Source organism: Tamandua tetradactyla, chromosome 5, assembly GCF_023851605.1.
Source record: "Tamandua tetradactyla isolate mTamTet1 chromosome 5, mTamTet1.pri, whole genome shotgun sequence".
NCBI lineage: Eukaryota > Metazoa > Chordata > Mammalia > Pilosa > Myrmecophagidae > Tamandua > Tamandua tetradactyla.
Genome location: NC_135331.1, coordinates 96365858 through 96390717, shown reverse-complemented (window position 1 = coordinate 96390717; position 24860 = coordinate 96365858). Strand labels below are relative to the sequence as shown.

Sequence of the window (24860 nt, the reverse complement as noted above, 5' to 3'; positions counted from 1 at the left end):
CTGTTTAATTTGAAACCTCAGGACAAGAATTTATTTTAATGAAGTCCCAGGTGGGATCAGAGAGAAGTAAACACAAATTTTCTTTAGAACAATATACCTTCAACCCAGATTCGAAAGGTTAATTTCAAACAGACACAAGCTGATAGTCAAAAGGTCATAAAGAAACAAGGAACCATAAGTAAGAGCCAGGGAAAACAACATAAAGTAGAACCAGACTTGCAGGATCAGAATTTTCAGGTAAACATTATGAAGTATGTTTTATTATATTAAAGGGTGAAAAAAGATGATGGGGGGGTGCAAGGGTGAGTGGTTGAATTCTCGCTTGCTATGCAGGAGACCTGAGTTTGATTCCAGGTCTATGTACTCCCCCCTCTACCCCTAAAAAGAAAGATGGTTGAAAATATGAGTTAGAAACAGGAGACTATAAATATGAATAGCATACTTGTAAAAGAACCAGATAGAGTTTCTGGAAATAAAACTATAATACCTGATATTGAAAACTGTGTTATTGTATTGCTGCTGTAATAAATTACCACAAATTCAGTTACTTAACCCAAATTAATTATTTTACAGTTTTGTAGGTCATAAGTCTGATGCAGGTCTGACCAAACTAAAAATAGGGTATCAGCAGGGCTAGAGTCCTTTCTATATAGGCTGCCCGGTGAGATTCATTTCCTTGTTCATTTGGATGACTGGAAGAATTCAGTTTCTTGCATTTGTAGGACTGAGGTCCCTGTTTCCTTGATGGCTATGAGCTGAGGACTGTCTCTAGCTTATAGAGGTCATATGCATTTTGTGGCCCCCTTTCTAATCTTCAAGGTCAGCAGTGTTAAGTCAAGTCCCTCTCACACTTTGAATCTCTCCTCCTCCTTTTTCTGTCTCCTCTCTCTGGCCTATTCTTCTTCCCTCTTCCGCTAAGAGCTAATGTGATTAGATTGGGCTCACGTGGACAATCAAGGATACTCTCCCCATCTTAAGGTCCTTAACCTTAACTGCATATGTAAAGATTTAATGAATCTTTAGTGAAGAGTTAATTTAATGAATTTTTCCATGTAAGGTAACGTATTTACAGGTTCTGAGGACTAGGTCATAGATGTCTTTTCAGGGGTGGGGGGGCATTACTCTGCCCACCACAGGCACTAATAACAGGTAAGATAGAGCCAAAGAGAAAATTAGAAAACTGCAAAATAGATATGAAAACATTCTCTAGAATGCTGAAGAGAGAAAAATAAATGGAAAATATGAAAGAGACATGTAGGCTAGAGTGATAAGCTCTAACATGAATTTCAGTAAATTTCCAAAAGAATAAAAGAACAAGAATGAAGAACTATGATTCTTATAATAAACAGTGTTATAACCATTTTTTTTGTTTTGAAAAAGAGAAAAAAATAAGTCCCCAGAGGCAAAGCCCACCACAAACATCAAGATCTCCAAAGAGAGGAATCACAGTGATACATGTTTTAGGTTTGTTGAAATGTATCTTACAAATCCCTCCTTCTTAACCCCTCAGAAAGCCCCCTTCTGTCTTTTCTTTATGGAAAGAGAGAATTACAACCACCTCTCTCTTTCTCCCTAGATTGTTTGTTCTCCTGAAATAACTTTTTGAAAATTGTCCCACTAAATGGCAGAATCCTAAGGAGCTAAAGTTATCCAGCCTTCCTTGCTTAGGAAAAAAGCCACATTTTGTGGTAAGAGAGCTGTGCTGGTTTGAAAGGATGTATGTACCCTAGAAAAGCCATGTTTTAATCCTAATCCCATTTTGTAAAGGCAACTGTTTCTTCTAATCCCTATTCAGTACGGTATGTTTGAAACTGTACCTAGATCATCTTCCTGGAGATGTGACTCAGGGAGTCAGTCACATCTTGATGTGATCTTGAAGTGATCTTGAGCAATCAAGAGTGGTTGTTAAAATGGATTAGGTAGAGATGTAACTCCAGCCATTTGGGTGGGTCTTGATTAGTTTACTGGAATCCTATAAAAGAGGAAACATTTGGAGATTCGGAGATTCAGAGAGAGTAAAGAAGAATGACATAGCCACGAGAAGCAGAGAGTCTACCAGTCAGCGACCTTTGGAGATAAAGTAGGAAAACACCTCCCGGGGAGCTTCATGAAACAGGAAGCGAGGAGAGAGAGCTAGCAGATGATGCCGTGTTCACCACCTGCCTTTCCAGATGAGCAAGAAACCCTGACCATGTTCTCCATGTGCCTTCTCACTTGAGGGAGAAACACTGAACTTCATCAGACTTGTTGAACCAAGGTATCTTTCCCTGGATGCCTTTGATTGGACATTTCTATAGACTTGCTTTAATTGGGACATCTTTTCGGCCTTAGAACTGTAAACTAGCAATTTATTAAATTCCCCTTTTAAAAGTCATTCCGTTTCTGGTATATTGCATTCTGGCAGCAAGCAAACTAGAACAAGAGTGAAGCTCATTTTGCTGGTCTTTGAATATACTTAGAAAACCAGCTGAAGAATAGAAACGAGAATTTCTGTCTCCAGCATTTTTATTTGATTAGCAGGAAGAATACAGTGTCTGTACACAAACAGGCATATCCAAACAACTAACTCCTTTTCAAAAGTTGAAGCCAAAGTATATGGATCTGCTACCATACTTTACACTCTGGACTTGCAGTCAGAGACATTGATTCTAGGAGAGCCCTACTGCCAGATTAAATATTTGTAACTCCAATCAGATTTGGGGTATAATTCTACATTATCCTTAAATACATACATTTCAGAGTAAAGAACAGTAAGGTAAAAACTGGCTTTTAATAAATGAAGATTAATTTTATATGTCATTTAAAAATTGTTTTTCATTATTTTTTTGTGAGCAATCTCTCTCTATTCACATATCCTTCCCAAAGATATTTGTTTAAAAGTTGAAAGATTAGTATATCAAACACACACACAATTAAACATATTAATTACATTCTAGTAATTAATAGTAGTAATACTATTACTATAATTACTATAATAGTAAAACGGAAGAAAGGCATTTGAATTTTGAAGTATGGGGCTATCCCAGTTGCTAAAAGTCATATAAAATATAAGAAAAGTACAAGTAACTGTGAATGGGAAACTCTCATGAAAATAGGTGATTTTCATAAGGGACAATAAAATGAAGTTATCACAAGTCAAGGATCCTGCGATGATTTGAAGCTGCATGTACCCCAGAAAAGCATGTTCTTAAAGCTAATCCATTCCTGTGGGTGTGGACTTACTATAAGTAGGACCTTTTGGTGAATAGGATCTTAAATTGATATGTGACCCACCTCATTCAAGGTGGGTCTTAATCCTATTACCAGAGTCCTTTATAAGAGGATAAAACCTCTTATCCTCATAGAAGATAGCTCATAGTAAAAAGCCCGAGAGAAGATAAAAAAGCCAGAGAAGCTGAGAGATAAGGACAGACACAGAAGCTCAGAAAGGAAGCAACTGAAGCCAGAAGATGGAAGCTATGAAACCTGGAAGAGAAGGGAGAGACTAGCAGACATCGCCATGGGCCTGGCCATATCACAGAGGATCTTAGGATTGTCGGTAGCAGATCTTAAGGGTGATGGTATCATCCTGTTGATGCCTTGATTTGGACATTCTTCATGGCTGCAGAACTGTAAACTCATAAGCTAATAAATCCCCATTGTAAAAGCCAACCCGTTTCTGGTATATTGTATTTATCAGCCTTAGCAAACTAAAACACATACACATTTTATTACACATATTTTTTCAGAAATTTAAATCTGTATGCCATTCATAATACTCCATGATCTCATTATAGCCTTAGATATAAAGACAGAACCTGTGGATGCATCACTGAATTAGAAAATGTAGATGTCATCAATGCTGGCTTCTTACAGAGAACTATGAAACACAGGTAACATTAAATCTCTGACTTCATAACAAATTCCGTATCTGCATTTCCATAGGCTGTTAGAGCTTTCTATTTATTAAGTCAAAGAAATTCAAAGCCTAACTTATTATTTTAATTCTCCCTTATCCCTCACCTGGACTGTTCCTTGTCCTATCTCCTTTAACAATATTGATATCTTTGCCCAGTTGCCCAATGTAGGAATTTCAGGAACCTGCTTGGTGGCTCATCTTTGATGTCACTGTCAGCTCTATTTGGTTCCCAAGTTCTATATCCAAATAATGTCCAACATCCAATACCTCCTCTTCATCCCTACTGCCTTCAAAATAGTCCCAAACTCTTTAGCATGACACACCAAACCTTAAAATTCCAGACTCTGTGTCTGTCCTCAGTTCAACTTCTAGTCCACTTGCCCTTCTCTCACTTGCAATGCCTCATGCTCTAGGCACAGTGGACTTGATTGACTGAACATGCCCTTCCTCATGTTGTTCCTTGGAGGATATGACCTCAAACTGTCTTGATGTTTACTGCTTCTATGCTCCTCTTTCTTGCATTTCATCTTTTATGAGTTGAATTGTGACCCCTACTACCACCACCAAAAAAATATATGTTGAAGTCCTAACCCCTAGCACCCCCAGAATGTGACTTTATTTGGAAATAGGGCCACTGCAGATGTAATTAGCTAACATGAGGGCATACTAGAGTAAGGTGGACCCTTAATTCAATCTTTCTGGTGTCCTTATAAGAAGAGAAGTGATACAGAGGCAGAGACACACAGAGGAAAAGGCCATATAAAGAAATAGGCAGAGACTGGGATGATGCAGCTTCAAAACATGGAATGCCAAGGATTGCTGGTCACCACTAGAACCTAGGAAGAGGCTAGGAAGGATTCTTCTTTCCTACAGCCTTTGGCAAGAGCATGGCTTTGCCAATAGTTTAATTTTGGACTTCCAGCCTCTAGAACTGCAAGACAATAAATTTCTGTTGTTTTAAGCCACCAAATTGGTCATAATTTGTTATATTAGCCCAGTAAACTAATATGACATCTTTTTGCCCACAGTGCTGCACTTTCTCTCCAACCCTTCTCCAACTTACACATCTTTTAGGGTACAACTCAAATGTCCCTTCTCTCACTAGTTCATTCTGATCCCGAAGTTGGAATTTATTGTTCCTTCACTTATGTTCTCATAGCACTGTATGCACACCCTGATTTTAGAGTTTACAGTATTATTACATATGTATTATACCTCATAAATATTTGCCTTGCATCTATCTTACCTAATAATATGATGAGCTCTAAGGGCCGGACCTATGTCTCACTCATCTTTGCATCCCCAAGTTGGCCAGAAAATAAGTTCTCAAAAAGTACTTGCTTGTTGAATGGGGGCCAATTGGCTTGAATTTTATTAAGCTTCAAAGATAAAAGAGAGCAACTCTTCACTATGTAAAGGCAATGAAAATTAAATTCTTTGTTCCTTCTTATGGTAAAAGTAGTATATTATCATTACCATTTTTCTATTTTCTGGCACCTCTCCACATACAAAGGGAAACGTATACGAATTTATATGCTCCTCAAAACACAGGAGAATTAGATATAGTTTGAGGGTGAAGGAAAACTATTTTTATTACTATATTATGTTATCAGCAAGACCTTTAAAGGTTAAGAGAAGAAAATCATAGTATATTTCCATGCATTCTAAGAAAATAAGAGTTCGTCCTTCATATCTGTTCAAACTACAAATATAAAAGAGGTAAGGCCCCCTGCCTGGGATATTCGAGAGCACCGTGAGTTCACCTCATCTTGAATCCTCTTTGGGAATGTCCTCTGCTAGTTGCTGGGGGCCAATGGTACACACCACCAAGGGCATGATGAACACGTTCTGGGCCTACTCTGGCAGAATTCACCTGCCCTCCAGGGAGAGGCTGATGGAGGTGCTGGTGCTGGTGCTGCTTTCTCCTAAGAAACTGGCTTTGTTTTTTTGGGGGGGGGGAGTTTTTGGGGGAGTTTTAATGAATCAGCTTATTTGGACACAGATAAAAATGGTTGATTCTCCCTCACACCAGTTATCTGAAAACTTTATTTTATATGGTACATAGGCTTCCCTCATACAAATGAAAATCTAATTTACATGACATTCACCCTATCCCCACAATCTGATCCATCAGGACAATGTCCAGTCTTCAAGTTAGGGGCCTAAGATATTACAAAGAAGTCTAAACACTCTAAACCTCATTACTGAAAAACATATCATGGTCTCTCTTAGAATCCAGAGAGGAAGATCTACTGTCTTATTAGCCCATAATTGTTTACAAAAACTGATAAGGATGATAAGCTTAGGCCATTTGAAACCTGGATCGCTACATGGTGGCTTCATATAGCTGACCTTGCTGTCTCTCAGAATACATTTGAATACTTGAATCTATGCTGGAGCCACTTAAAAGTGAAAGAAGGATGATGCTGAAACTGCACTGAGACTCTTCTCCAATACAAAGGACTTATCCTGGATCCTGATTGTGCACAGTACTAACTGGCATGAACTGGTTATTAAGTTTAATAGTTTTACGAGAAATGTACTAAACCCTTGAAAACTTGTAATTGTTTGTGGTATGAGTATATGCAGTATGGAAAACATACTAATAGGGATTTTGTTCAGAGATCTAGGTCACTACTCCATCACTGCCATAGGCCCTTGATCTCCAAGATCATTTTCCAAAAAAGACCACAAAATGTGGTTTCTTTCTAACTGCTAGTGGTACCTTGAGATGACACTAATTTCATCAATCCATTAATAATCCAATAATAACACTGAATCTGGCATATGAAAATAATAGGTTATTATTATTTTTTTGTATGGTGTATGGTGGGGGTCACATTTCATTCTTTTTCCATGTGAGTATCCCCTTATTGCAGCACCAATTGCTGAATCTTATTTGTTTTAATTGTTTTTCATTTGTTTGCTTGTTTGTTTGGAAACTGCATGTGTCAGGAATCAAATCCAGGTCTCCTGTATAGCGGGTGAGAATTCTACTACTGAACTACCCTTGCATCCCAAGAATAGGTTATTTAAAATTGAGAACCTGAAGACTTTTACGATAACATGTTTATGATTTCAAAATCATAATACACATTTGCAGAAAAGTGTTAAATATTAAAAGACAAATGCAAAATTGTTCAAGTCATAAAAATAACTATACAAAATGAGTAAAACATGGATTAAAAATAAATAAATACTAAGGGGAACAAATGTTAAAATAAATTTAGTAGATTGAAATGCTAGTGATCAATGAAAGGGAGGGGTAAGGGATATGATATATATGAATTTTTTTCTGTTGTCTTTTTATTTCTTTTTCTCAATTGATGCAAATGTTCTAAGAAATGATCATGATGAATATACAAATACGTGATGAAAAAAAATAACTATACAATCACAAACTCATAGTCATTATCAGCCGTGTGTCCTTAAGCCAGAACCCCCATTTTGGGAGAGACCCCAGTTCCAAAATTGAAAACCTGAGGATTCTTTTGACCTCAGTCACATCCTTTTGCTTTTTCCTGTCCCAAAGGCCATGTATCCATGGCCTATGGATACAACCTGAGGCCATCTACTCAAGAATAGCAGCCCTATTGATTGCATAGGAGGTGAAAGGGGCATTTACTTATAGTATTGCCATGCATTCAAAATATCTTTAAGAAGGATACTCACTCTTCCTACTATAAAACCAGCTTGCATAAGGTTAATATGACTTGACAAAAAAATACAAAACACATTAATTGTTGGAGTTGTGCTTCAAGTTCCTGTGTCTGGCCAAAAAGCCAGAGCTCTGAACAGTTTTCACTAAGTCTTATCCTCTTAGGGCTCAAAATACCCCTAGAAATAGGAACCTCAGAGGAATAAGGCAAGAAAAGGAATAAATAAAATGACCCGGTGGGTGTAGAGAGGAGTGGGTTTGAGTCTGTCATGGCATCACTTCCAACAATCATTGGATGATATTTGGTTGGAACTGAATCAGGTAGTCAGTGGATGACTATTCACTAAACCTAGTGGAGCATCATTTCCCACTGATGAGCCCTGGCCCCATCGTTCCCTTGGTCTGGGGTGTAGATGTCCATAATATTGAAAGTTTTGAGTTTGGGCATTTTGTGGCGAATAGAGAGGATGTGAGTAGTAGAAGGGAAGTCTTCACCAGTGGAAAAACGATTTAGTTCCAAATGCTGCAGTGAATCCATTCTTTCTAGTTGAGAAAGTCCTTTGTTTGTGAGCCCATTTATACTGATAACGAGCTTTTGTAGCTTCTGAAGATGCTGGCCCACTGCTTGGAGGAGCCCATCTGCAGAGAAGGAGCAGTTCACCAGCTTTAGGCTGTAAAGGCCTTGAAGTTCAGGGAGGGCCATCACGAGCCCCTCATCAGACACTAGAGGAAGGTCCACGAGCTCTAGGGAACAAAGTGCCTTCAGCCTGGATAAGGCCTTTAGCTGCCTGTCATCAAATGCAGGGACACAATCCAAGACAAGATGCTGCAAGAATGGCAGTGGGGAGAAGTCGCTTTCCTTAAGAAGCCAGGACCTGGAAATTTCACAGTTGTGCAGTTCCAGACTCCTCAGGGACTGGGGAAGTTTAGTGATCTGAAGTTTCCTCAGGTATGCAATATGTACCTCCAGTTTTGTCAGGCGGGGACACCTCCTGGCAACTTCCTTAATCAAAACTGGAATGTATTTCCCACCATTCATGCCAGAGATCAGGTATCCTCCCAAACGCAGTGATTGGAGCCCCGATCCCACATATCTCTGGAAGAGACGCCTTGCAACAGGGGCTTTTATCATCATCGATGTCAGGTCCACATGCCTCCATAGCGACAAGTCCTCCACAAGCATCTTCCAAAGCTTACAAACTCTGGAAATTCGAATCCTCTCTGGAATGCACAAAAACGAGAATATCCTCAGCATCACATAGGCAGGCAGCACCAAGATGGTTACCAAGCTCTGCTCTGCATCCATGTCCTATGATGCAGAATTTGGACTCTTTGCCTTCTAGATGTGTTGAGAGGTCTGGGGAACTGGAGAGTTGCTTGGGTAGCTTGGGAGTGGAGGTGATAGCTGGTCAGGACAGTTTCCTTCTCTGAGGCACTTTCGATCAGCTCAGAACCCCAGAACTGTAGGAGACAGTGAGGTCCACCAGATTCTGAGGCAGTCTCCAGAAGAAAGCAGCACTTCTTTTCCCCTGAAGTCCTACAGCTTCTTCTCAGGGCAAATCCTGGCTTTGTTTTTTTATGAAGTGACCTGAAAACAGTCCTCAAACCATGGATCCTGGAAGAACAAACTACGCTAAGATGACCCACATGAACAAGAGCTGGATAAGCTCAATAGGCCAATTCCCTACAACATATTTTGCTAAGTATGGAATGCAGATCACTGGTATTCCAGAGCTTCACAACATTATGTTTCTTGGTCCACACTGTGACTTTATGTTTGCCGAGATACGAAAGGCTGAAGCCCAGTTAGCTAGCTGTAACGTAGAATTGCGGACTATCTCTATATGTTTCGAAAGCCCAGGGCTTTCAAGAAAACAGCCCTCATAATCGCGCTGAGATGGAGAATGAGAAATACAATATCCCATAAGCTGTGTTCCCAAGTAATTTCTAGAAGAAAATTTCTCTTTGCAGTAAATATGGGAAGAACCTCATACTGGCCTTGCAATATTGGTAGTTCTGGGAAGCCTTCTAGGTTGTCTCTCTTAGGTGGAAGAGTCAGGGTTAATGGATAATAAAAATGCAAAACAACTGAAAAACAGAACTGTCTATATGGTGAACAAGACAGTTATCTAATGAGATATTCACGCATCATAGTATCCAAATAAGCCTAGATTTATATACATCTTTGTATATGAAATATCAATATCATAAATTTTTTTAAAATCTAAAACTGAAGAGTGTCAGATAATATTAAAAGGAACACATTTAAATTTTTTCTGCATAGAAATGAATATAAAAATTATAACAAAGCATTTGATACATTTCAGAAGGTAGAAAAATATGCATAACTGCTAATGAGAAAATAGTGAAAATAAATAACTGCTTTTTGGCATTGAGATAGTTGAATTTGCAGAATTGTTGGGACCGTATAAATCTAGATAATAAAGTGTGAATAAACTATGCATTTTATGGTTCCTTGTTACCAAGGTATCTAAGCTCTTGGGAGAGGTTTTACTCATTTTAAAATATTTATTCAGCTTAATTTCCTCCCTTCCACTTCAAAAATTCTGTTTTCTTAAGCAAGGACCAAAGAGGGAGGCTGGTAGATCCGCTTCCCCAAATATCCCTCCTCTCTCAAAATTATGGATGCCAACTTCAGAGTGTAGATTATGATAAACAGGGGACATACAGTTCTCCATGGCCCAGTTTCAGCAAGTGAACCTATCTGGAAGCAAGAGTGGACAGTCAGACATATTAATAAGGATTCTTTTTACTGGGGTCATTTGCACAGACTTAGCCGGTGGATATTAGAGCCTATCCCCTCTCATGGCTTCAACTACTATCTCTGCACAAATGCATTCAACTTTTTTTCTAGCCTTCTTTTCCTCCTGGGTTTCAGTCTGGGTTTCTCCTGCATTCAGATAAATGTATCCTGCTGTCTTTTCCAGTTCAATTGCCCATATAGGATCTGTAACTTCCCCTCAAACACACTCCTCTTCCCAACTCCCAGACCAGGAATGTCTGGAGAACTTTGATTGCTTCTTCCATTTTCACGTGAACTTGGAAAGCTACACCTTGCTTAAGTGGGAAGCGTGTAATTGGGAGAAGACAGGTGGGTTGAGCTGAGAAGTTTCATCTGTTATTGCTTATTTCCTCCTGGTGGCTGATGGGGGAACAGAAAGGGGTTGCAGCTAAGCCCTTCGAAAAGGAAGAATGGGGAGAAGACGACGTTCAACAGATATTTCAGAGCCCAGAAGGGGGGAAAAAATCAAACCAATGGCAAAGCCTATGCAGAGAATAAGAAAATTAACAAACACAAAGCTACAAAACAGAGTTTACTGCCTGAACAGGAACCAGAAACAGGCCAAGACATGCTGGGGAGAAAGGCAAAGGGGGTGGGAAAGACCAACAAGTTTATTATTAACTAATAAAAAGGAGGAAGGTCAAAGGCTGCACCGAAAATAATCCTCCATTCGAGGCAGAGGACCAAGACTTTTTACATGATCTCACTTGGTGTGGTGAGAGATTACAAGATCCTGACAGTATTTCAGGAGAAGATAGCTACAACAACCTCTAGCTTGCATGCCAGCAACGGCATGTGGGTCACAGGACAGAACTGTAAGGAGAGACATACTACAAGACAAGAAGGCTCACTGTACCCTCTGTGCCCATCAGTTAGCAGTATAAATGATGAAAACCTAGAAAAAGGTTCTGAGCCACTGACCCATAGTCTGTCACTAAATCCTATCAATCCCCTTTTGAAACTTGTCCCTCAGCTTCACTCTACCCTCTCCATCTCATCATCATCTCTAATCTAGGCTGCATCATCACACAATTGGAATTATCCACAGAGTTCCCAAGATGGTCTGTTAGTCACCATCAGTGGCCCTAAATAAGGTTGGAGGGATGGGCTTGTTGGTGATGGTACAGAGTGCTTTATTCTAAGCACAGTGGGAAGCAACTGAGATGAAGAAAAGTCAAGTAAGGGCTCAGTTTGGGGCATTTTAAGGTTCAGCTGTCTGAAGGACATCCAAATAGAGACACTACATAAAAATTGTATTAATTTTAGAGAACAGAAGAGATATCTAGACAACATCTTTGGTATAAAAGGTGTTTCTAAGGTCATTGGGATTGATAAGCTCTACTTGGGAGTTCATTTCTCCAAGCTTCACATGAGAGAGTAGGTGGAAATGACTCCTAAAGAAGTTTGAATATGAGCGGAGCAGAGGAAAATGGCAGTAGATCTGGAGGCATGTGGAGTTAAAGGAAGGCATCTTCAAACATGGAAGATATCAAGAGTTATAGTTTGCACCGCTGAAATGTGATATACCAAAAACAGAATGGCTTTTAAAAAGAGACTTTATTAAGTTGCAAGTTTATAGTTCTTAGGTCATGAAAATGTCCAAATTAAGGCAAGGCTATGAAAATGTCCAAATTAAGGCATCCAGGGAAAGATATTTTAGTTTAAGATGTCTGCTAGCTTTCTTCCAGGAATCTTCAATGGCTTGCCCAGGGCTTTGTCCTTTCCATTGGCTCTGTTGGTTCTGGTGGCTCTAAAGCTCTCTCCAAAATGATTGATTCCCCCTCATCCCCCCTCCCCCTTTTTTTTCTTAACATGGGCAGGCACCAGGAATTGAACCCAAGTCTTTGGTATGACAGGCAAGAATTCTGCCTTCTGAGCCATTGTGGCCCACCCAATGATTCCTTTTTAAAGGACTCCAGTAAAGCAACCCTACCTTGAATGGGTAGAGACACATCTCCAAAGAAACCATCTAATTAAAAGTTACCACCCACAATTGGGTGGGTCACATCACCCTGGAAACAATCAAAAATGTCTCACCCAGCAATACTGAATGGGGATTAAAGGACATGGCTTTCCTGGGTACATGATAGCTTTAAACCAGCACACCAAGCAATGCTGCTATCTGGACAGTACACTGAAGAATAATCTATTAAAGTCAACATTTTCAGTCTCCTACCTTCTGCAACTTATTTTGTTGTTTTGGCCAACATGTGTTTGCCACTGATGACTGAGGACTTTCTGAGCTGGACAGCAGAGGATTGCTTTTAAGAGGAGCCCCAAGCTTCTGATGTGGCAGCCTTCTCTAGGGTCGAGTTCAGCTATGAAAATGCTAAGTTCCCTTTTCCTGTTTTTCAGCAATTTCTCAAAGATGTGTTGATATACTAGGACAAAGTGGTTGAAAAGAGCTGCCCTGATAGATTACATGAAGAGACTTAGCACATTCCTTTGAGAAAGAGACTACAGCAGCTTTAAGTTGTTATCAGCTTTTATACCAAGGTCTACAGAACTAAGGTTATGTCCACACTTCTATACAAGTTGAATGAGCTGCACTAAGTACAGTGTAAGCATAAAGCAACTTTATTCTTTCCCACAATGGCTTCTTTAGACCTGATCTGCCTACTTGTTGCACATGACTTTGTATAACTCTGTGCAGATAAAAATGAAAACCTAGATGGAACAAAAAACTTCCTTGGAAAACACAATTTGCAAAAAATGACTTCAGAAAAGACAGAAGAATACAACATATCAAAGACTAGCCATACAAAAAATCAAAACCTGATCCAGATGGTTTCATAGGAGAATTCTATCAAACTTTCAAGAATCCAATGCTACATAAATTGTTCTGGAGCAGAGGGAAACTTCAACAATCTTTTAATAAAGCAAATATAACACTGATTAACAACTAAACCTGAAAGAGTTACCACAAAAAAGAAATGCTAGATCAATCTCACTTAGGAATTTGGATACAAAAATCCCCAGTGATCTATCAATGAACAGAGTCTATCACCACATAAACAAAATAATACATAAAGACCAAGCAGTACTAATTCCAGGAATTCATGATTAATTTGAATTAGGAAATGTACTGATATAATCCAACAAACTATTTAGATATTTCAGGAAAATCATACAATTATCTCAGATGCTGAAATTCAACAAAACTCAACAACCATTTCCAATGGGAATGGAAAAATGAACATGCAACAATATCCAGAAAAAGCCTGGGGAAAAAGACTAATGAACAGTGTGCTGGTTTGAAAGTGTTATGGTTTGAAAGTGTTATTTTCCCCAGAGAAGCCATGTTCTTTTAATCCTAATCCAATCTCATGGGGGCAGGAAGTATAAATACAATATGGTGAGAATGTGCCTGACCTGTTTAAGTGACAGGAAGTAAGTGGAGCTGGTGCTGAGTGGGTATGAGGGAGCAGGTGGAAGGAGATGATGTCAGGAGGGGGAACAAGTGGTATTAAGGGGCTTTGTAGGTCTCTGTGGCCTTTGGCCTAGACTTGGAGTGAGATAGGAGACTCTGGAGGGCTCTGAGCAGAGCTTACTCGTATTTTTAAAGTCTCGGCTAAAAGCAAAACTATGTTACTGTCCTCTCTCTTTCAGGTAACTTATAAATTAATTCTCAAACCCATCTCTAAGGAATCCTTTTCCTTTTATGTCTTCATAAGGCAATGACCACTTTTTTCCTGTCTCAAGCTATCTTGTCCATGACAACTCTTCAATAAATTTAGTAGATTGAAATGCTAGTGATCAGCGAAAGGGTGGGGTAAGGGATGTGTTATATAGGAATTTTTTTCTGTTTTCCTTTTATTTCTTTTTCTGAATTGATGCAAATGTTCTAAGAAATGATCATGATGATAAATATACAACTAGGTGATGATACTTTGAGTTACTGATTACATAACAAGAATGGAATGATCATATGGTAAGAATGTTTGTGTTTGCATGTGGTTGTGTTTCATAAATAAATTTAAAAATGCAACACTAGATGAGTGACTTGGAGAGAGGGACACAGTATTCCTTTTTCTCAGTCATTGCTGCTGAGAATTTCTCAGAGGGATCTTGGATTCTTCCGTTTCCTGAAACCACTCTCCTGAACATGTATGCTACAGTCATTCATCGATGGGCTACAGAGGTAATAACCATCCAGGGGGGAATCTCACTAAACCTTCCTTGGGGAGCTCTCACTGTGGAGCTTGGTAGTCTCTGGCCTTATTCTCTAAGAGTGGTCTGAGACCTCAGCCTCATGGTGGTTCAGAGAAGGAGACTGTCTGGAAGCATTCCTTATCTCTTCACTCATCACCTATGACCATAGTGACTGGAGCAGAGGCTGAACTGAGACCCCCATGATTTCTTCCCCCACTCTGTGGCTCTGCATCTTTGCTAACTGCATTCATTGTACCCAACAGGTGAGGGGAGAGATATCATAACAGAGACAGAGTAGAAATACAATTTTCATCCTCCTACACTATCCCCTTGGCCCTTTTAGACCCTATTTATGACCATTATTTTTGATGGATTTTTGAGGAAAGAGACAAGAAGCTGGAAGACTACTGTACTAGCAGTGGAGAACATCAATACCAATAACATTGACTGGCTTTATGACCTGACAGAGAAGAATAATCAATGCATAAATTAGAGCTTTAATGTTTTCATAAACTCCAGAGCATAAGGATTTAGTGAGGGGAGAGCAGACCAAGAGATGACAAAGTTGAAATTGGGAGACAGGAAGTGACACTCTTTCTCACAATAAAATAAACAGGGAGAGGAGAGAGATTAAGAAAGAAAATGAAATGCACAATCTTTGTCAGGCTGAATTACAAATGACCCCTTCAAATAAAAAAATGCCAAGAACTTACGTGATATCAGCATTAGGGTGAAGCCCAAAGACTTCAGGGTTATCTAGGGATGGCAGTGACTGAATGTATTCAAAATACTGATCCAAGGTTTTGCACACAGGGATTTTATATCCGGTATAAAAACAGAACGACGGCTCAAACATCTTCTCACTGAACCAGACCTATACATGAAAGAAAATAAAAGAAATAAGATTGACGAACATTTCAATGAAAACTGTCACTATAAAAGAAGAGTTGCCTTATTTCCATTTTAATAGAGTTTTTATATTGGTTTTCAAAGCACCTTAACAAAAACCCTGATAGAATAATTAGCACATATATGAAAAAAGAGAGGCCACAATGCAAAAACAATTAAGTCTGTTTAATACCAAATCAGATACTTGCTTAAGAGTAACTGCAAGCTGGTCTCTCAAATACTCTACTTGAGTAAATGTGGTAACCCTCAATTCTACTTTTGAAGAAGAGTGGGAAAATGCTGCAAAGTAGCCGAGGCAAGAGCCACACACACAGGCGAATACCTGGTATTTCCATGGCCTCACCTTTCCCTGAAATGGGGCCATGCCAGGGGCTATGCTTGTGTACCACTAGCAAACGGCCAGGAAAAATTCTCCTGACAAGTTAAACGTCCTTTACCACACTGAGCTGAAGAAATCCCCTTGTTAATTAAATGTCCCTGGCCACAAGAAGCAAATGTATTCAACCATCCTGTTGTTTGCTTTAAGACATCCTTTTCTCATTCCATATGAATTGATTATCTGTAATGGAGCACCAAGAGAACAATACATACACTTGGTGTGAATAGACTTATTCTGAAGAGGAAAAAAAATTCTGCTGAATGCCTAGAGCCAGATTTGAGGCAATGACTTCAGTGTCAGAGTTATTTTCCCAGTAGGCAGGGAAATAATAGGACGACAGGAAGGCAAAAATGCAGGCAGAATATTTGAATCACTCAGAAGACTTGATATGAAAAGAGATGGGGACGGCGCCTTCCTCTTGTTGATAACACTTTCTCTAGATCTCCCTCCATGTCTTTCTACTGGCTTGTTTTAGGTTCATTCATTGCTCTGAAATACCCTGTGTACTGGCTCCTTCTTCTGCTTTACCTGCTTCGGTTCTATCCAATTCAATTTCCGTGTGCAAGATACTGAACTAGAACCTAAATTCAATGCAAAGGTGAGAGACACACAGCGCTTTTCTTCAAGAAGCTTGTGATATGGTAGACATACAAGCCATTTACACAATAAACATAATATAAAGTGTACTAAGGTAGAAGTCATTAGGATATAAAAATAAGTGAAGAACTAAGGAGGCTTAAATCAGGAAGAAAGTATAACTAGGTTACTGTCAATAAGGCTTTATCAAGGAGGTGATTCTGGAGTCAAACCTTGGAGGATAGGATTTTCATAGAGCTGCTTGGGACTGGAGAGACCACGTAAATAAAGGCATAGAACACCCAATGTAAAAATGTGAGGCAGGATAGGAAAATAATGAAAACCAGGGTAATTATAATGTCGTAATAGGAGATAGGACAGGAATGTGATATGAGGTCATTTATGCCTGACTGACTATGAGGGTGAGGCTGGTGCTTAATTTAAGTTATAAAGAGTAGCTGAAAGTTATTAAAGAGAAGAGTGCTATGATCATGGTCATTATTTATGAAGTGATGTGAATGACTTAAATTGCAGGAAGATTTGTAGGGAGGCAAAGATCATGGAATCTTCAGCCCAACAGGTAGTGAATGACCACACTGGGTTCTGTGTTGCCAGACGACATGTATCTATAAAGGTAAAATGAAGTTTCTTCTTGTGTTTCCATGACTTTATTTATACAAACACAAATAGCTGGACTCACACACATACACACACACAAGTCTGAGTTTCGTTAAATTTGAGGATATTTTGAGGATATAGTCAATATACAGAATAAGAAGTATACACAGAATTAACTTTGGGGGTACATGAGAATTAACTTTGGGAGGATATAGTCAATATACAGAATATGAAGCATATACAAGAATTAACTTTGGGAGGTATTTCAAAGATAAGCAGTCACCCTCCAGGGACATTGAATAAGGTTCTGCAGTTGCTAGTTATAGTATATGTATACTTATGGAGTATAGATACTCCATAAGATGCTGAGAACTTAGAAAACAAACAAGGGTTCAAAGATAAGCCCTAAATTGAAAGTTCTAAGGACAGATGATCCAATCTGAAGGTACTGATTTACAACCAAGCTGCTTCCCACACAGGCTTGGCTGGGGTTAGTGGTAGCAATAAGGGTAGGTCATCTAGTTACAAGGTAAGACTGAGACTGACAATGAAATAAAATGGGGAGGAGGAAGGTAGGGGGAAGGCAGGATGTAGATTCTGAAAACTGCCTTAAGAAGGTTTCTGCTGCCAGTTTTATGTGGTAACCTCATGTCCTTAAAGCCAGAGACACAAACTCATTTCTCTGATATTGACAGGCTGTCAGGAACAGACTCAACTAGAAAGGAATAAGTGAGGTGAAGGAATGAAGTAGTGCGCCAAGGAGGATGAAGAGAGTGGAGAGTGAAGAACAAATTCAGCAGCAATAAGGGAGTGGGGAATAGTCAGAGAGGAGGAATCTAGGCATTATAGTCACTGAAGATGGAGCAACTTTCAGGAAAGTCCTAAGAAGAGAAAGAGAGAATGATGGAATGAGCCTGGGGACAGGTAAAGTTAAGCTGCCCAGGGATAAAATAACAGAAAAATAGTAGGATGAACTTTTCATTTAGGGCAATAATTGCTGAGAACAGAAGTCAGAGAAGCCAGAAGCAAGTGATATCAACCCAGGTGGGGAAGGAACTACTACATTGGTCATAACGAGCCAATGAACTGGTGCCTAGGTCCAAGGAACCCAGTGCACAGACACCTAGGCACCATGTGACCCATACTTTCATCCCAAGAACGCTTCTCGGGCCCAGGTCCAGATGAAGGAGAATCCAGATGAAGGCTTCTAGGGTGGGGACTGTAGTCAGTTCTCTAGTTTTTTTTTTTTTTTACCTGAATGTCAGAATAAAGAGATGTAAAACAGGAGGTGAGGCTCACAGAGAGCAACTACTAAGCTTGAGGTCATGAAGATGGAACTGTTTGAGCAATGTCACTTCTTCTTTCTTCCTCCACTCCTGGCTCTGACATCCACTTTGAGGTGTCTCATTAACCACAAGCAGCTTTCAACTGTGATCCAAAGAGTTAGCTCTAGTTGTGATGTAGAGAGTAAAGAAGTCTCTTAGAAATATTGTCCTCTTTGCCAACAAACTCCAGTGTTCCTGCCACCTTTGGGGAAGGTGGTTTCAATGAAACAAAGACACATCAACTTAGATGGTTAGTCAGGACTTTTCCCAAACTCCAATTTTTAGAAAACAAGTCAAAGCATATAAATAAAAGCTGATATAAAGTGTTGTACAAAAAAACAAAAACATCTAATTTTCAGAGTATGCTCTGGGGTCACTAAAAATTCACTCCAATCTATTCTGCTTTAGACAAACTATCATTCTGGGGCACAAAAGATTCTCAATCTGTTGATATTAAATTATGTATTGAGGAAGCAGGGCTTGATGGCAGAGTAGTGAGGTGTGGAAATTTAGTTTGTCCTCCAGAGCAGCTAGTAAATAGCAAGGAACAGTACAGAACAACTGCTGGGGGAAGGTCAGTTACTGGACACACAGTTTACACCAGCCTGGATGAGGTGGAACAGCTGAGACCCTACACAGAACTGTAAGTCCCCCAAGCTGCAGAGGCTCGCCTCCCCTCCCCATAAAACAGTGGGCTGGTTCCCCAAGAGGAAAGGAAACAGTCTTTACTAGAGCAAAGGCTTAACTCAACCAAGCTCCAACTGCAGAATTAATTAACAAACTCTGACTACTGAAACAGGCCCCCAGCACAGATAAACCTGGAATAAGCACTACAGGAACTAGGAGTTTCTGCCCCAGCAGAGAGGGGGTGGGGCTGAGGGAAAACAAAACAAAACAGTCTTTTGAGTTGGATAGCACATAATATGGGAAAAGGGCTGGACTACAAGAAAAGAGGGCACATAGAGCCTGGAGATATATAGAGCTATGTACCAACTTAAGCTCTTGATTGACAAACCCAAGGAGTAGAGAAGTCCGGATCTGAAAAGGCTTCTTTTTTTTTTTTTTGCTTTTTTTCTACTTCTTAACAGCTCATTAGATAGAACTGGAAACACCCTCAGGCTCCAGCATTGCCCCAGGCAAGGGTGAAATTAAGCTTGTCTGAGAGACAAAGTCACTAGTCAGGTGAAAGGAATTAATTCCCTAAAGGGTATATCTTCTGTAAGAGAAAGGCTAGGCCCAGCTCAAGTGGAATCCCTTCTTCAAGGAATTCAGGACCCAGGGACCTGAAAAGAAAAGCAATTAAAACCATCATACTACCTCACTTCTGACTCAACCATGCCCTGTCAGAGAGAGTCTGCTGAAATTAAAGGCACCACAACACTTTAACCTGGTAGGAAGCAGCAGGCAATGAAGTGCCACACGCTGGGAAGGATAGGAAATGCAAAGAATCTAGAGAGCTTGTAAGAAAGTCTGAAAACCTGCTGGGTTCACCCTCAGAGAAAACTGTTGCTGGCTACTCCTTCCTCCTGAGACATGGGCCTGTCTTGTCTGGGAAAATCTGACTGGGATCTATAATGTCTGAGGAGACCCTCCACACACACCAAAAAAGGCCCCATATAGTCAGGGCAAGAAACAGAAAAACAAGAACTGAAAAATTCTAATTAGTTGAGCAGAACCTATGCTATAGTTCTAGAATAAGTTGAACTGAATGCCAAAGAACAGATAGAGAACAAAGCCATCCAGCAAGAAAATCCTAGGTAAAAGAGTGAAAGTAACCTCCAGAATAAACTAATTAAGGAAATGAAATGCCAAGAGACCAGCAAAAAATGAGTCATCCTTGGAAAATTGAAGATATGGTCCTGTCAAAGGAACAAACCAACACTTCAAATGAGATACAGGAGTTGAAACAACTAATTCAGGATGCTCGAACAGACATGGAAAAATTCATCAAAATTCAAATCAATGAGTTGAGGGAGGACATAAAGAAGACACTGGGTGAACAAAAAGAAGAACTTGAAAGTTTGAAAAAACAAACCACAAAGCTGAGAATGAAAGCAGGGAATGAAAGGTACAATAGAAGTAATTAAAAAAAAAACATACACACAATGGAAACCTACAATAGATTTGAAGAGGCAGAAGAAAGGACTAGTGAACTAGAGGATGGGAAATCTGAAATCTGACACACAGAAGAAAATATAGGGAAAAGAATGGAAAAATATGACAAGAGGCTCAGGAAGTGAATGACAACATGAAGTGAATGAATATATGTGTCCCAGAAGGAGATGAGAAGGGAAAAAGAGGAGAGAGATTAATGGAGGAAATAATCACTGAAATTTTCCCATCTTTTATGAAAGACATAAAATTATATATCCAAGAAGTGCAGCATACCTCAAACAGAATAGATCCAAACAGACATACTCCAAGACACTTACTAATCAGATTGTCAAATGTCAAAGACAAAGATAATTTTGAAAGCAGCAAGAGAAAAGCAATCCATAACATACAAGGGAAGCCCAATAAGACTGTGTGTGGATTTCTCAGCAGAAACCGTGGCGGTAAGAAGCAGTGGTATGATATATTTAAGATTCTAAAAGAAAAAAACTGCCAACCAAGAATTCTATCCAGCAAAACTGTCCTTCAAAAATGAGGGGGAGATTAAAATATTTTCAGAAAAACAATCACTGAGAGAATTTAGAACTAAGACTGGCAGGAGAGAGAGGTCTAGAGAAGAGCTTAACAATGAAGCTATCAATAAAAGTAAAAAGAGAAAAAAAAATTAGACCCATCAAATCAAAAAGACAAACTGATAGAAGAAAGTACTGCCTTTATAGTAATAACATTAAATGTTAATGGATTAAACTCCTCAATCAAAAGTCATAGCTAGCAGAATGGATTAAAAAAACAGGACCCATCTATATGCTGTCTATAGGAGACTCATTTGAGACCCAAGGACAAAAGTACATTGAAACCGAAAGGTAGGGAATATATACTTCATGCAAACAACAATCAGAAAAGAGCAGGAATAGCTATACTAATGTCTGAAAAATTAGACTTCAAATGTAAAACAGTTAAAAGAGACAAAGAAGGGCACAATGTATTAATAAAAGAAACAATTCAACAAGAAGACACAACAATCATAAATATTTATCTGCCAAGCCAGAGTGCTCCAAAGTACATGAGGCAAACACTGATAACATTGAAGGGAGAAATAGACACCTCTACCACAGTAGTTGGAGAATATCTAGACAGATGATCAATAAGAAAACAGAGAATTTGAAGAATATGATAAATGAACTAGACTTGACAGACATTTACAGAGCATTACACCCCACAGTAGCAGGATATACACTGTTCTCAAATGCTCATGAATCATTCTCAAGGATATGTTGGGTCACAAGGCATATAAATTTAAAAAGACTGAATCATACAAAATACTTTCTTAGCTCATAATGGAACGAAGTTGGAAATCAATAACAGACAGTAGACCATAAAATTCACAACACACTCTTAAATAACCAGTGGGTCAAGGAAGAAATTACAAGAGAAATCAGTAAATATCTTGAGGAAAGTGAAAATGAAAACACACCATATCCAAATTTAAGGGAATGCAGCAAAGGCAGTACTAAGAGGGAAATTTATTGCCTTAAACACATATATTAAAAAAGAAGAAAATAAAAATTGAAGAATTAACTGTTCACTTGGAAGAACTAAAGAAAGAACAGCAAACTAATCCCAAAGCAAACAAAAGGAAAGAAATAATGAAGACTGGAGCAGCAACAAATGAAATTGAAAACAATTGAGAAAATCGACAAAACCGAAGTTGGTTCTTTGAGAAAATCAATAATAAATAAATAATAAAAATCAGTAAAATTGATGGACCCTGAGGCATCTAGATTGTAAACTTTTAGAGCAGACACATTAAGTCCAGTGTGGAGAGTATTATTTCCGGATTTTGAGAGGCTATTTTATATATATAACCTTATATTTAGAGATAAGAATGAAGCCAATCAGGTTGGGGGTAAAGTAATTCAGAACACAGGGGTAAGGAAGACAGTGACTGTATTTTAGAACCACACATACTCTTTGAGACCAATGGAAGAAAGGTTAATTTGGTCTGGAACTGAAATTTTCTGTAGTGTGTAATCTAACTCAACCTATCCATATAGCTTATTTGAATAACTGAAACACAGGGAGCCCAGAATAAGAAAGAGGTCCTTTAATCCTGTATAGATTATTGTAATGCCTGGATACATCCTGGAGTATATTAAGCAGATAATCAAAAAGTACTGGCAAAGTCCCCTGAGGGATGGGAGAAAGAATATAGAACTATTAAACCTTACCATCAGGGAATTCCCTGATACTGTGTCAAACTTTAGAGACATCCAAATCAACAGGCCATGCCCTCAATCATGAGGCTTACTCTTGTGAAGCTTATGTAGGTAGCAAAGAAGCTTAGACTACCTAAAGGAATGCCTAAGAGTTACTTCTGGAGGACCTCTTTTGTTGCTCAGATGTGGCCTCACTCTCTCTAAGCCCAATTCTGCAAGTGAAATCACTGCCTTCCCCTCTGAGTGGACCATGACATCCAGGGGTGAAAGTCTCCCTGGGATGAATCCAGACCTGGCACCATGGGATCCACAATTCCATCCTGAACAAAAGGGGGAAAAGAAGTGTAACTAATAAAGTATCAGTGGCAGAGAGAGTTCAAAGAGAGTCGAGTGGCTACTCTGGAGGTTGCTCTTAAGCAAGCTTCAGTTAGACCTTGTTACCCAGCATAACCTGCCAACCCCCAACCAGGACCATTCCAAGCAATCCTAAAGAACACCTAGGGCAATTTATAAGATTCCACAAGGGTTCCAGGTACTAGAGTAACTTTCCAGAAACCTACAACCTCCAGATGGGTCCCTGGTCCAGATAAGTCCTGAAACATAGCCCAGCCTCTCCAGGACATCAGATAGGTACATCTCCCTACACCATATTAGTGATAGACCCTTCCAGTATGAAAAATTTAGAATTGCCATAGCCCAAACACCCCTAAAGAGAGGGATGGAAAGATCAAAGCTGATGGTGGAGTTATATAGAGAAGACAGGATTTAACAAATGAATATGAATGCTGAATCATTACATTGACATCTCTTTTAGTCTCCAGTATTTTAGAGCAGCTAGAAGCAAAAACCTAAAATTGTGGAATTGTAACCAACGTCAAACTCTGAAATATGTTCTACAACTAATTGTGGTGCTGTGCTTGAAATTTATAGCCTTTTTGTATATGTTATTTTTCACAAAAAAAGAAGGAAAAAAATGTCACTTGTGATGATAAACATATTCAGATAAAAAAAATTGATGGACCCTTAGCTAGGGTGACAAAAAAAAAAAAGAGAAAATGCAAATAAATAAAATCAGAAGTGGAAGAGAAGACATAAGGACTGATCCCACAGAAATAAAGGAGTACCTGAAACTGTTGAGCTGCGTTCCAGTCACCTTGACTGGTGAAGAAGACTGTATAAGTATATAGCTTTTACAATGTGACTGTGTGATTGTGAAAACCTTGATCTTTTGCTCCTTTATCCAGGGTATGGACAGGTGAGTAAAAAATATGGATAAAAAATAAACAAATAATAGGGGGGTCAAAGGTTAAAATAAATTGCGTAGATGGAAATAATAGTGGTCAATGTGAGGACAGGGTAAGGAGTATGGGATGTGTGAGTTCTTTCCTTTTTCTTTCTTTTTTCTGGAATGATGCAAATGTTCTAAAAAATGATCATGGTGATGAATACACAATTATGAGATGATATTGTATACAGCCGCTGATTGTATACCATGTATAGAATGTATGTGTGAAGATTTATCAATAAAAGTACTAAAAAAAATCTATGCAGGATGTCATATGGTATATTTCTTCCAAGTGCTGCACTACTTTCCATGAGAGTGTTATAACATTTAACTTACCTATTCTCCCTTTGTGGACACCTAGGTTGGCTTCGACTTTCTACTACCACAAACAATGTTACAAGTAATATCTTAGTACATGTCCACTGCCCTGTCTGAGAATTTCTATGGGACATATATTCATGGATGGGATTCCAATTCAAAGGGCATTCATATCACAAACTTGAAGTGGCTAAGGGTCATCAGATTGTACCCCAAAAGATTGAGCCATAGTATTTCATTGTGTGCATCCACTACATTTTATTAATCTCTTCTCCCAGGATCCCCAGGCTTTGTAGTGGATGCTGGGATGCACCACCCAGATCCTCCTTTAGGACCCAGGCACTACTGGCTATTGAGGGCTCAAAGCATTTCCTCTCCCCAGAATCACACCCTAGGCATAGGGTGGAGGGTGGAGGGTGACGAGGCACTGCATCCAATGACTGGTCAGTGCTAGCAGTGGAGCTTAAAGGCCCAAACCCCTCGCCTCAATTTAGGATTGCAATTTGGGATGGACCATCTAGCTCCAGAGCTCCCCATGGGTCTGTGGAGGCCTCTGCTACAACTGCACTGCAATTCAAATTCTCTCTCCACTTATCCTGCCTTCCTTGCTC

At 39.2% G+C, this 24860-nt stretch overlaps 1 protein-coding gene across 6 annotated transcripts in view; it reads right to left on the bottom strand.

The window, feature by feature from the left end:
• Positions 1 to 24860, bottom strand: part of DNAH8 (dynein axonemal heavy chain 8) — a 453252-nt gene that overhangs the window by 20536 nt on the left and 407856 nt on the right. For all 6 annotated transcript variants that reach the window (XM_077161688.1, XM_077161686.1, XM_077161689.1 and 3 more), the window contains one exon: positions 15225 to 15385. In XM_077161688.1, the coding sequence (XP_077017803.1) occupies positions 15225 to 15385 (161 nt within the window). The remainder of the gene's footprint in view (positions 1 to 15224; positions 15386 to 24860) is intronic.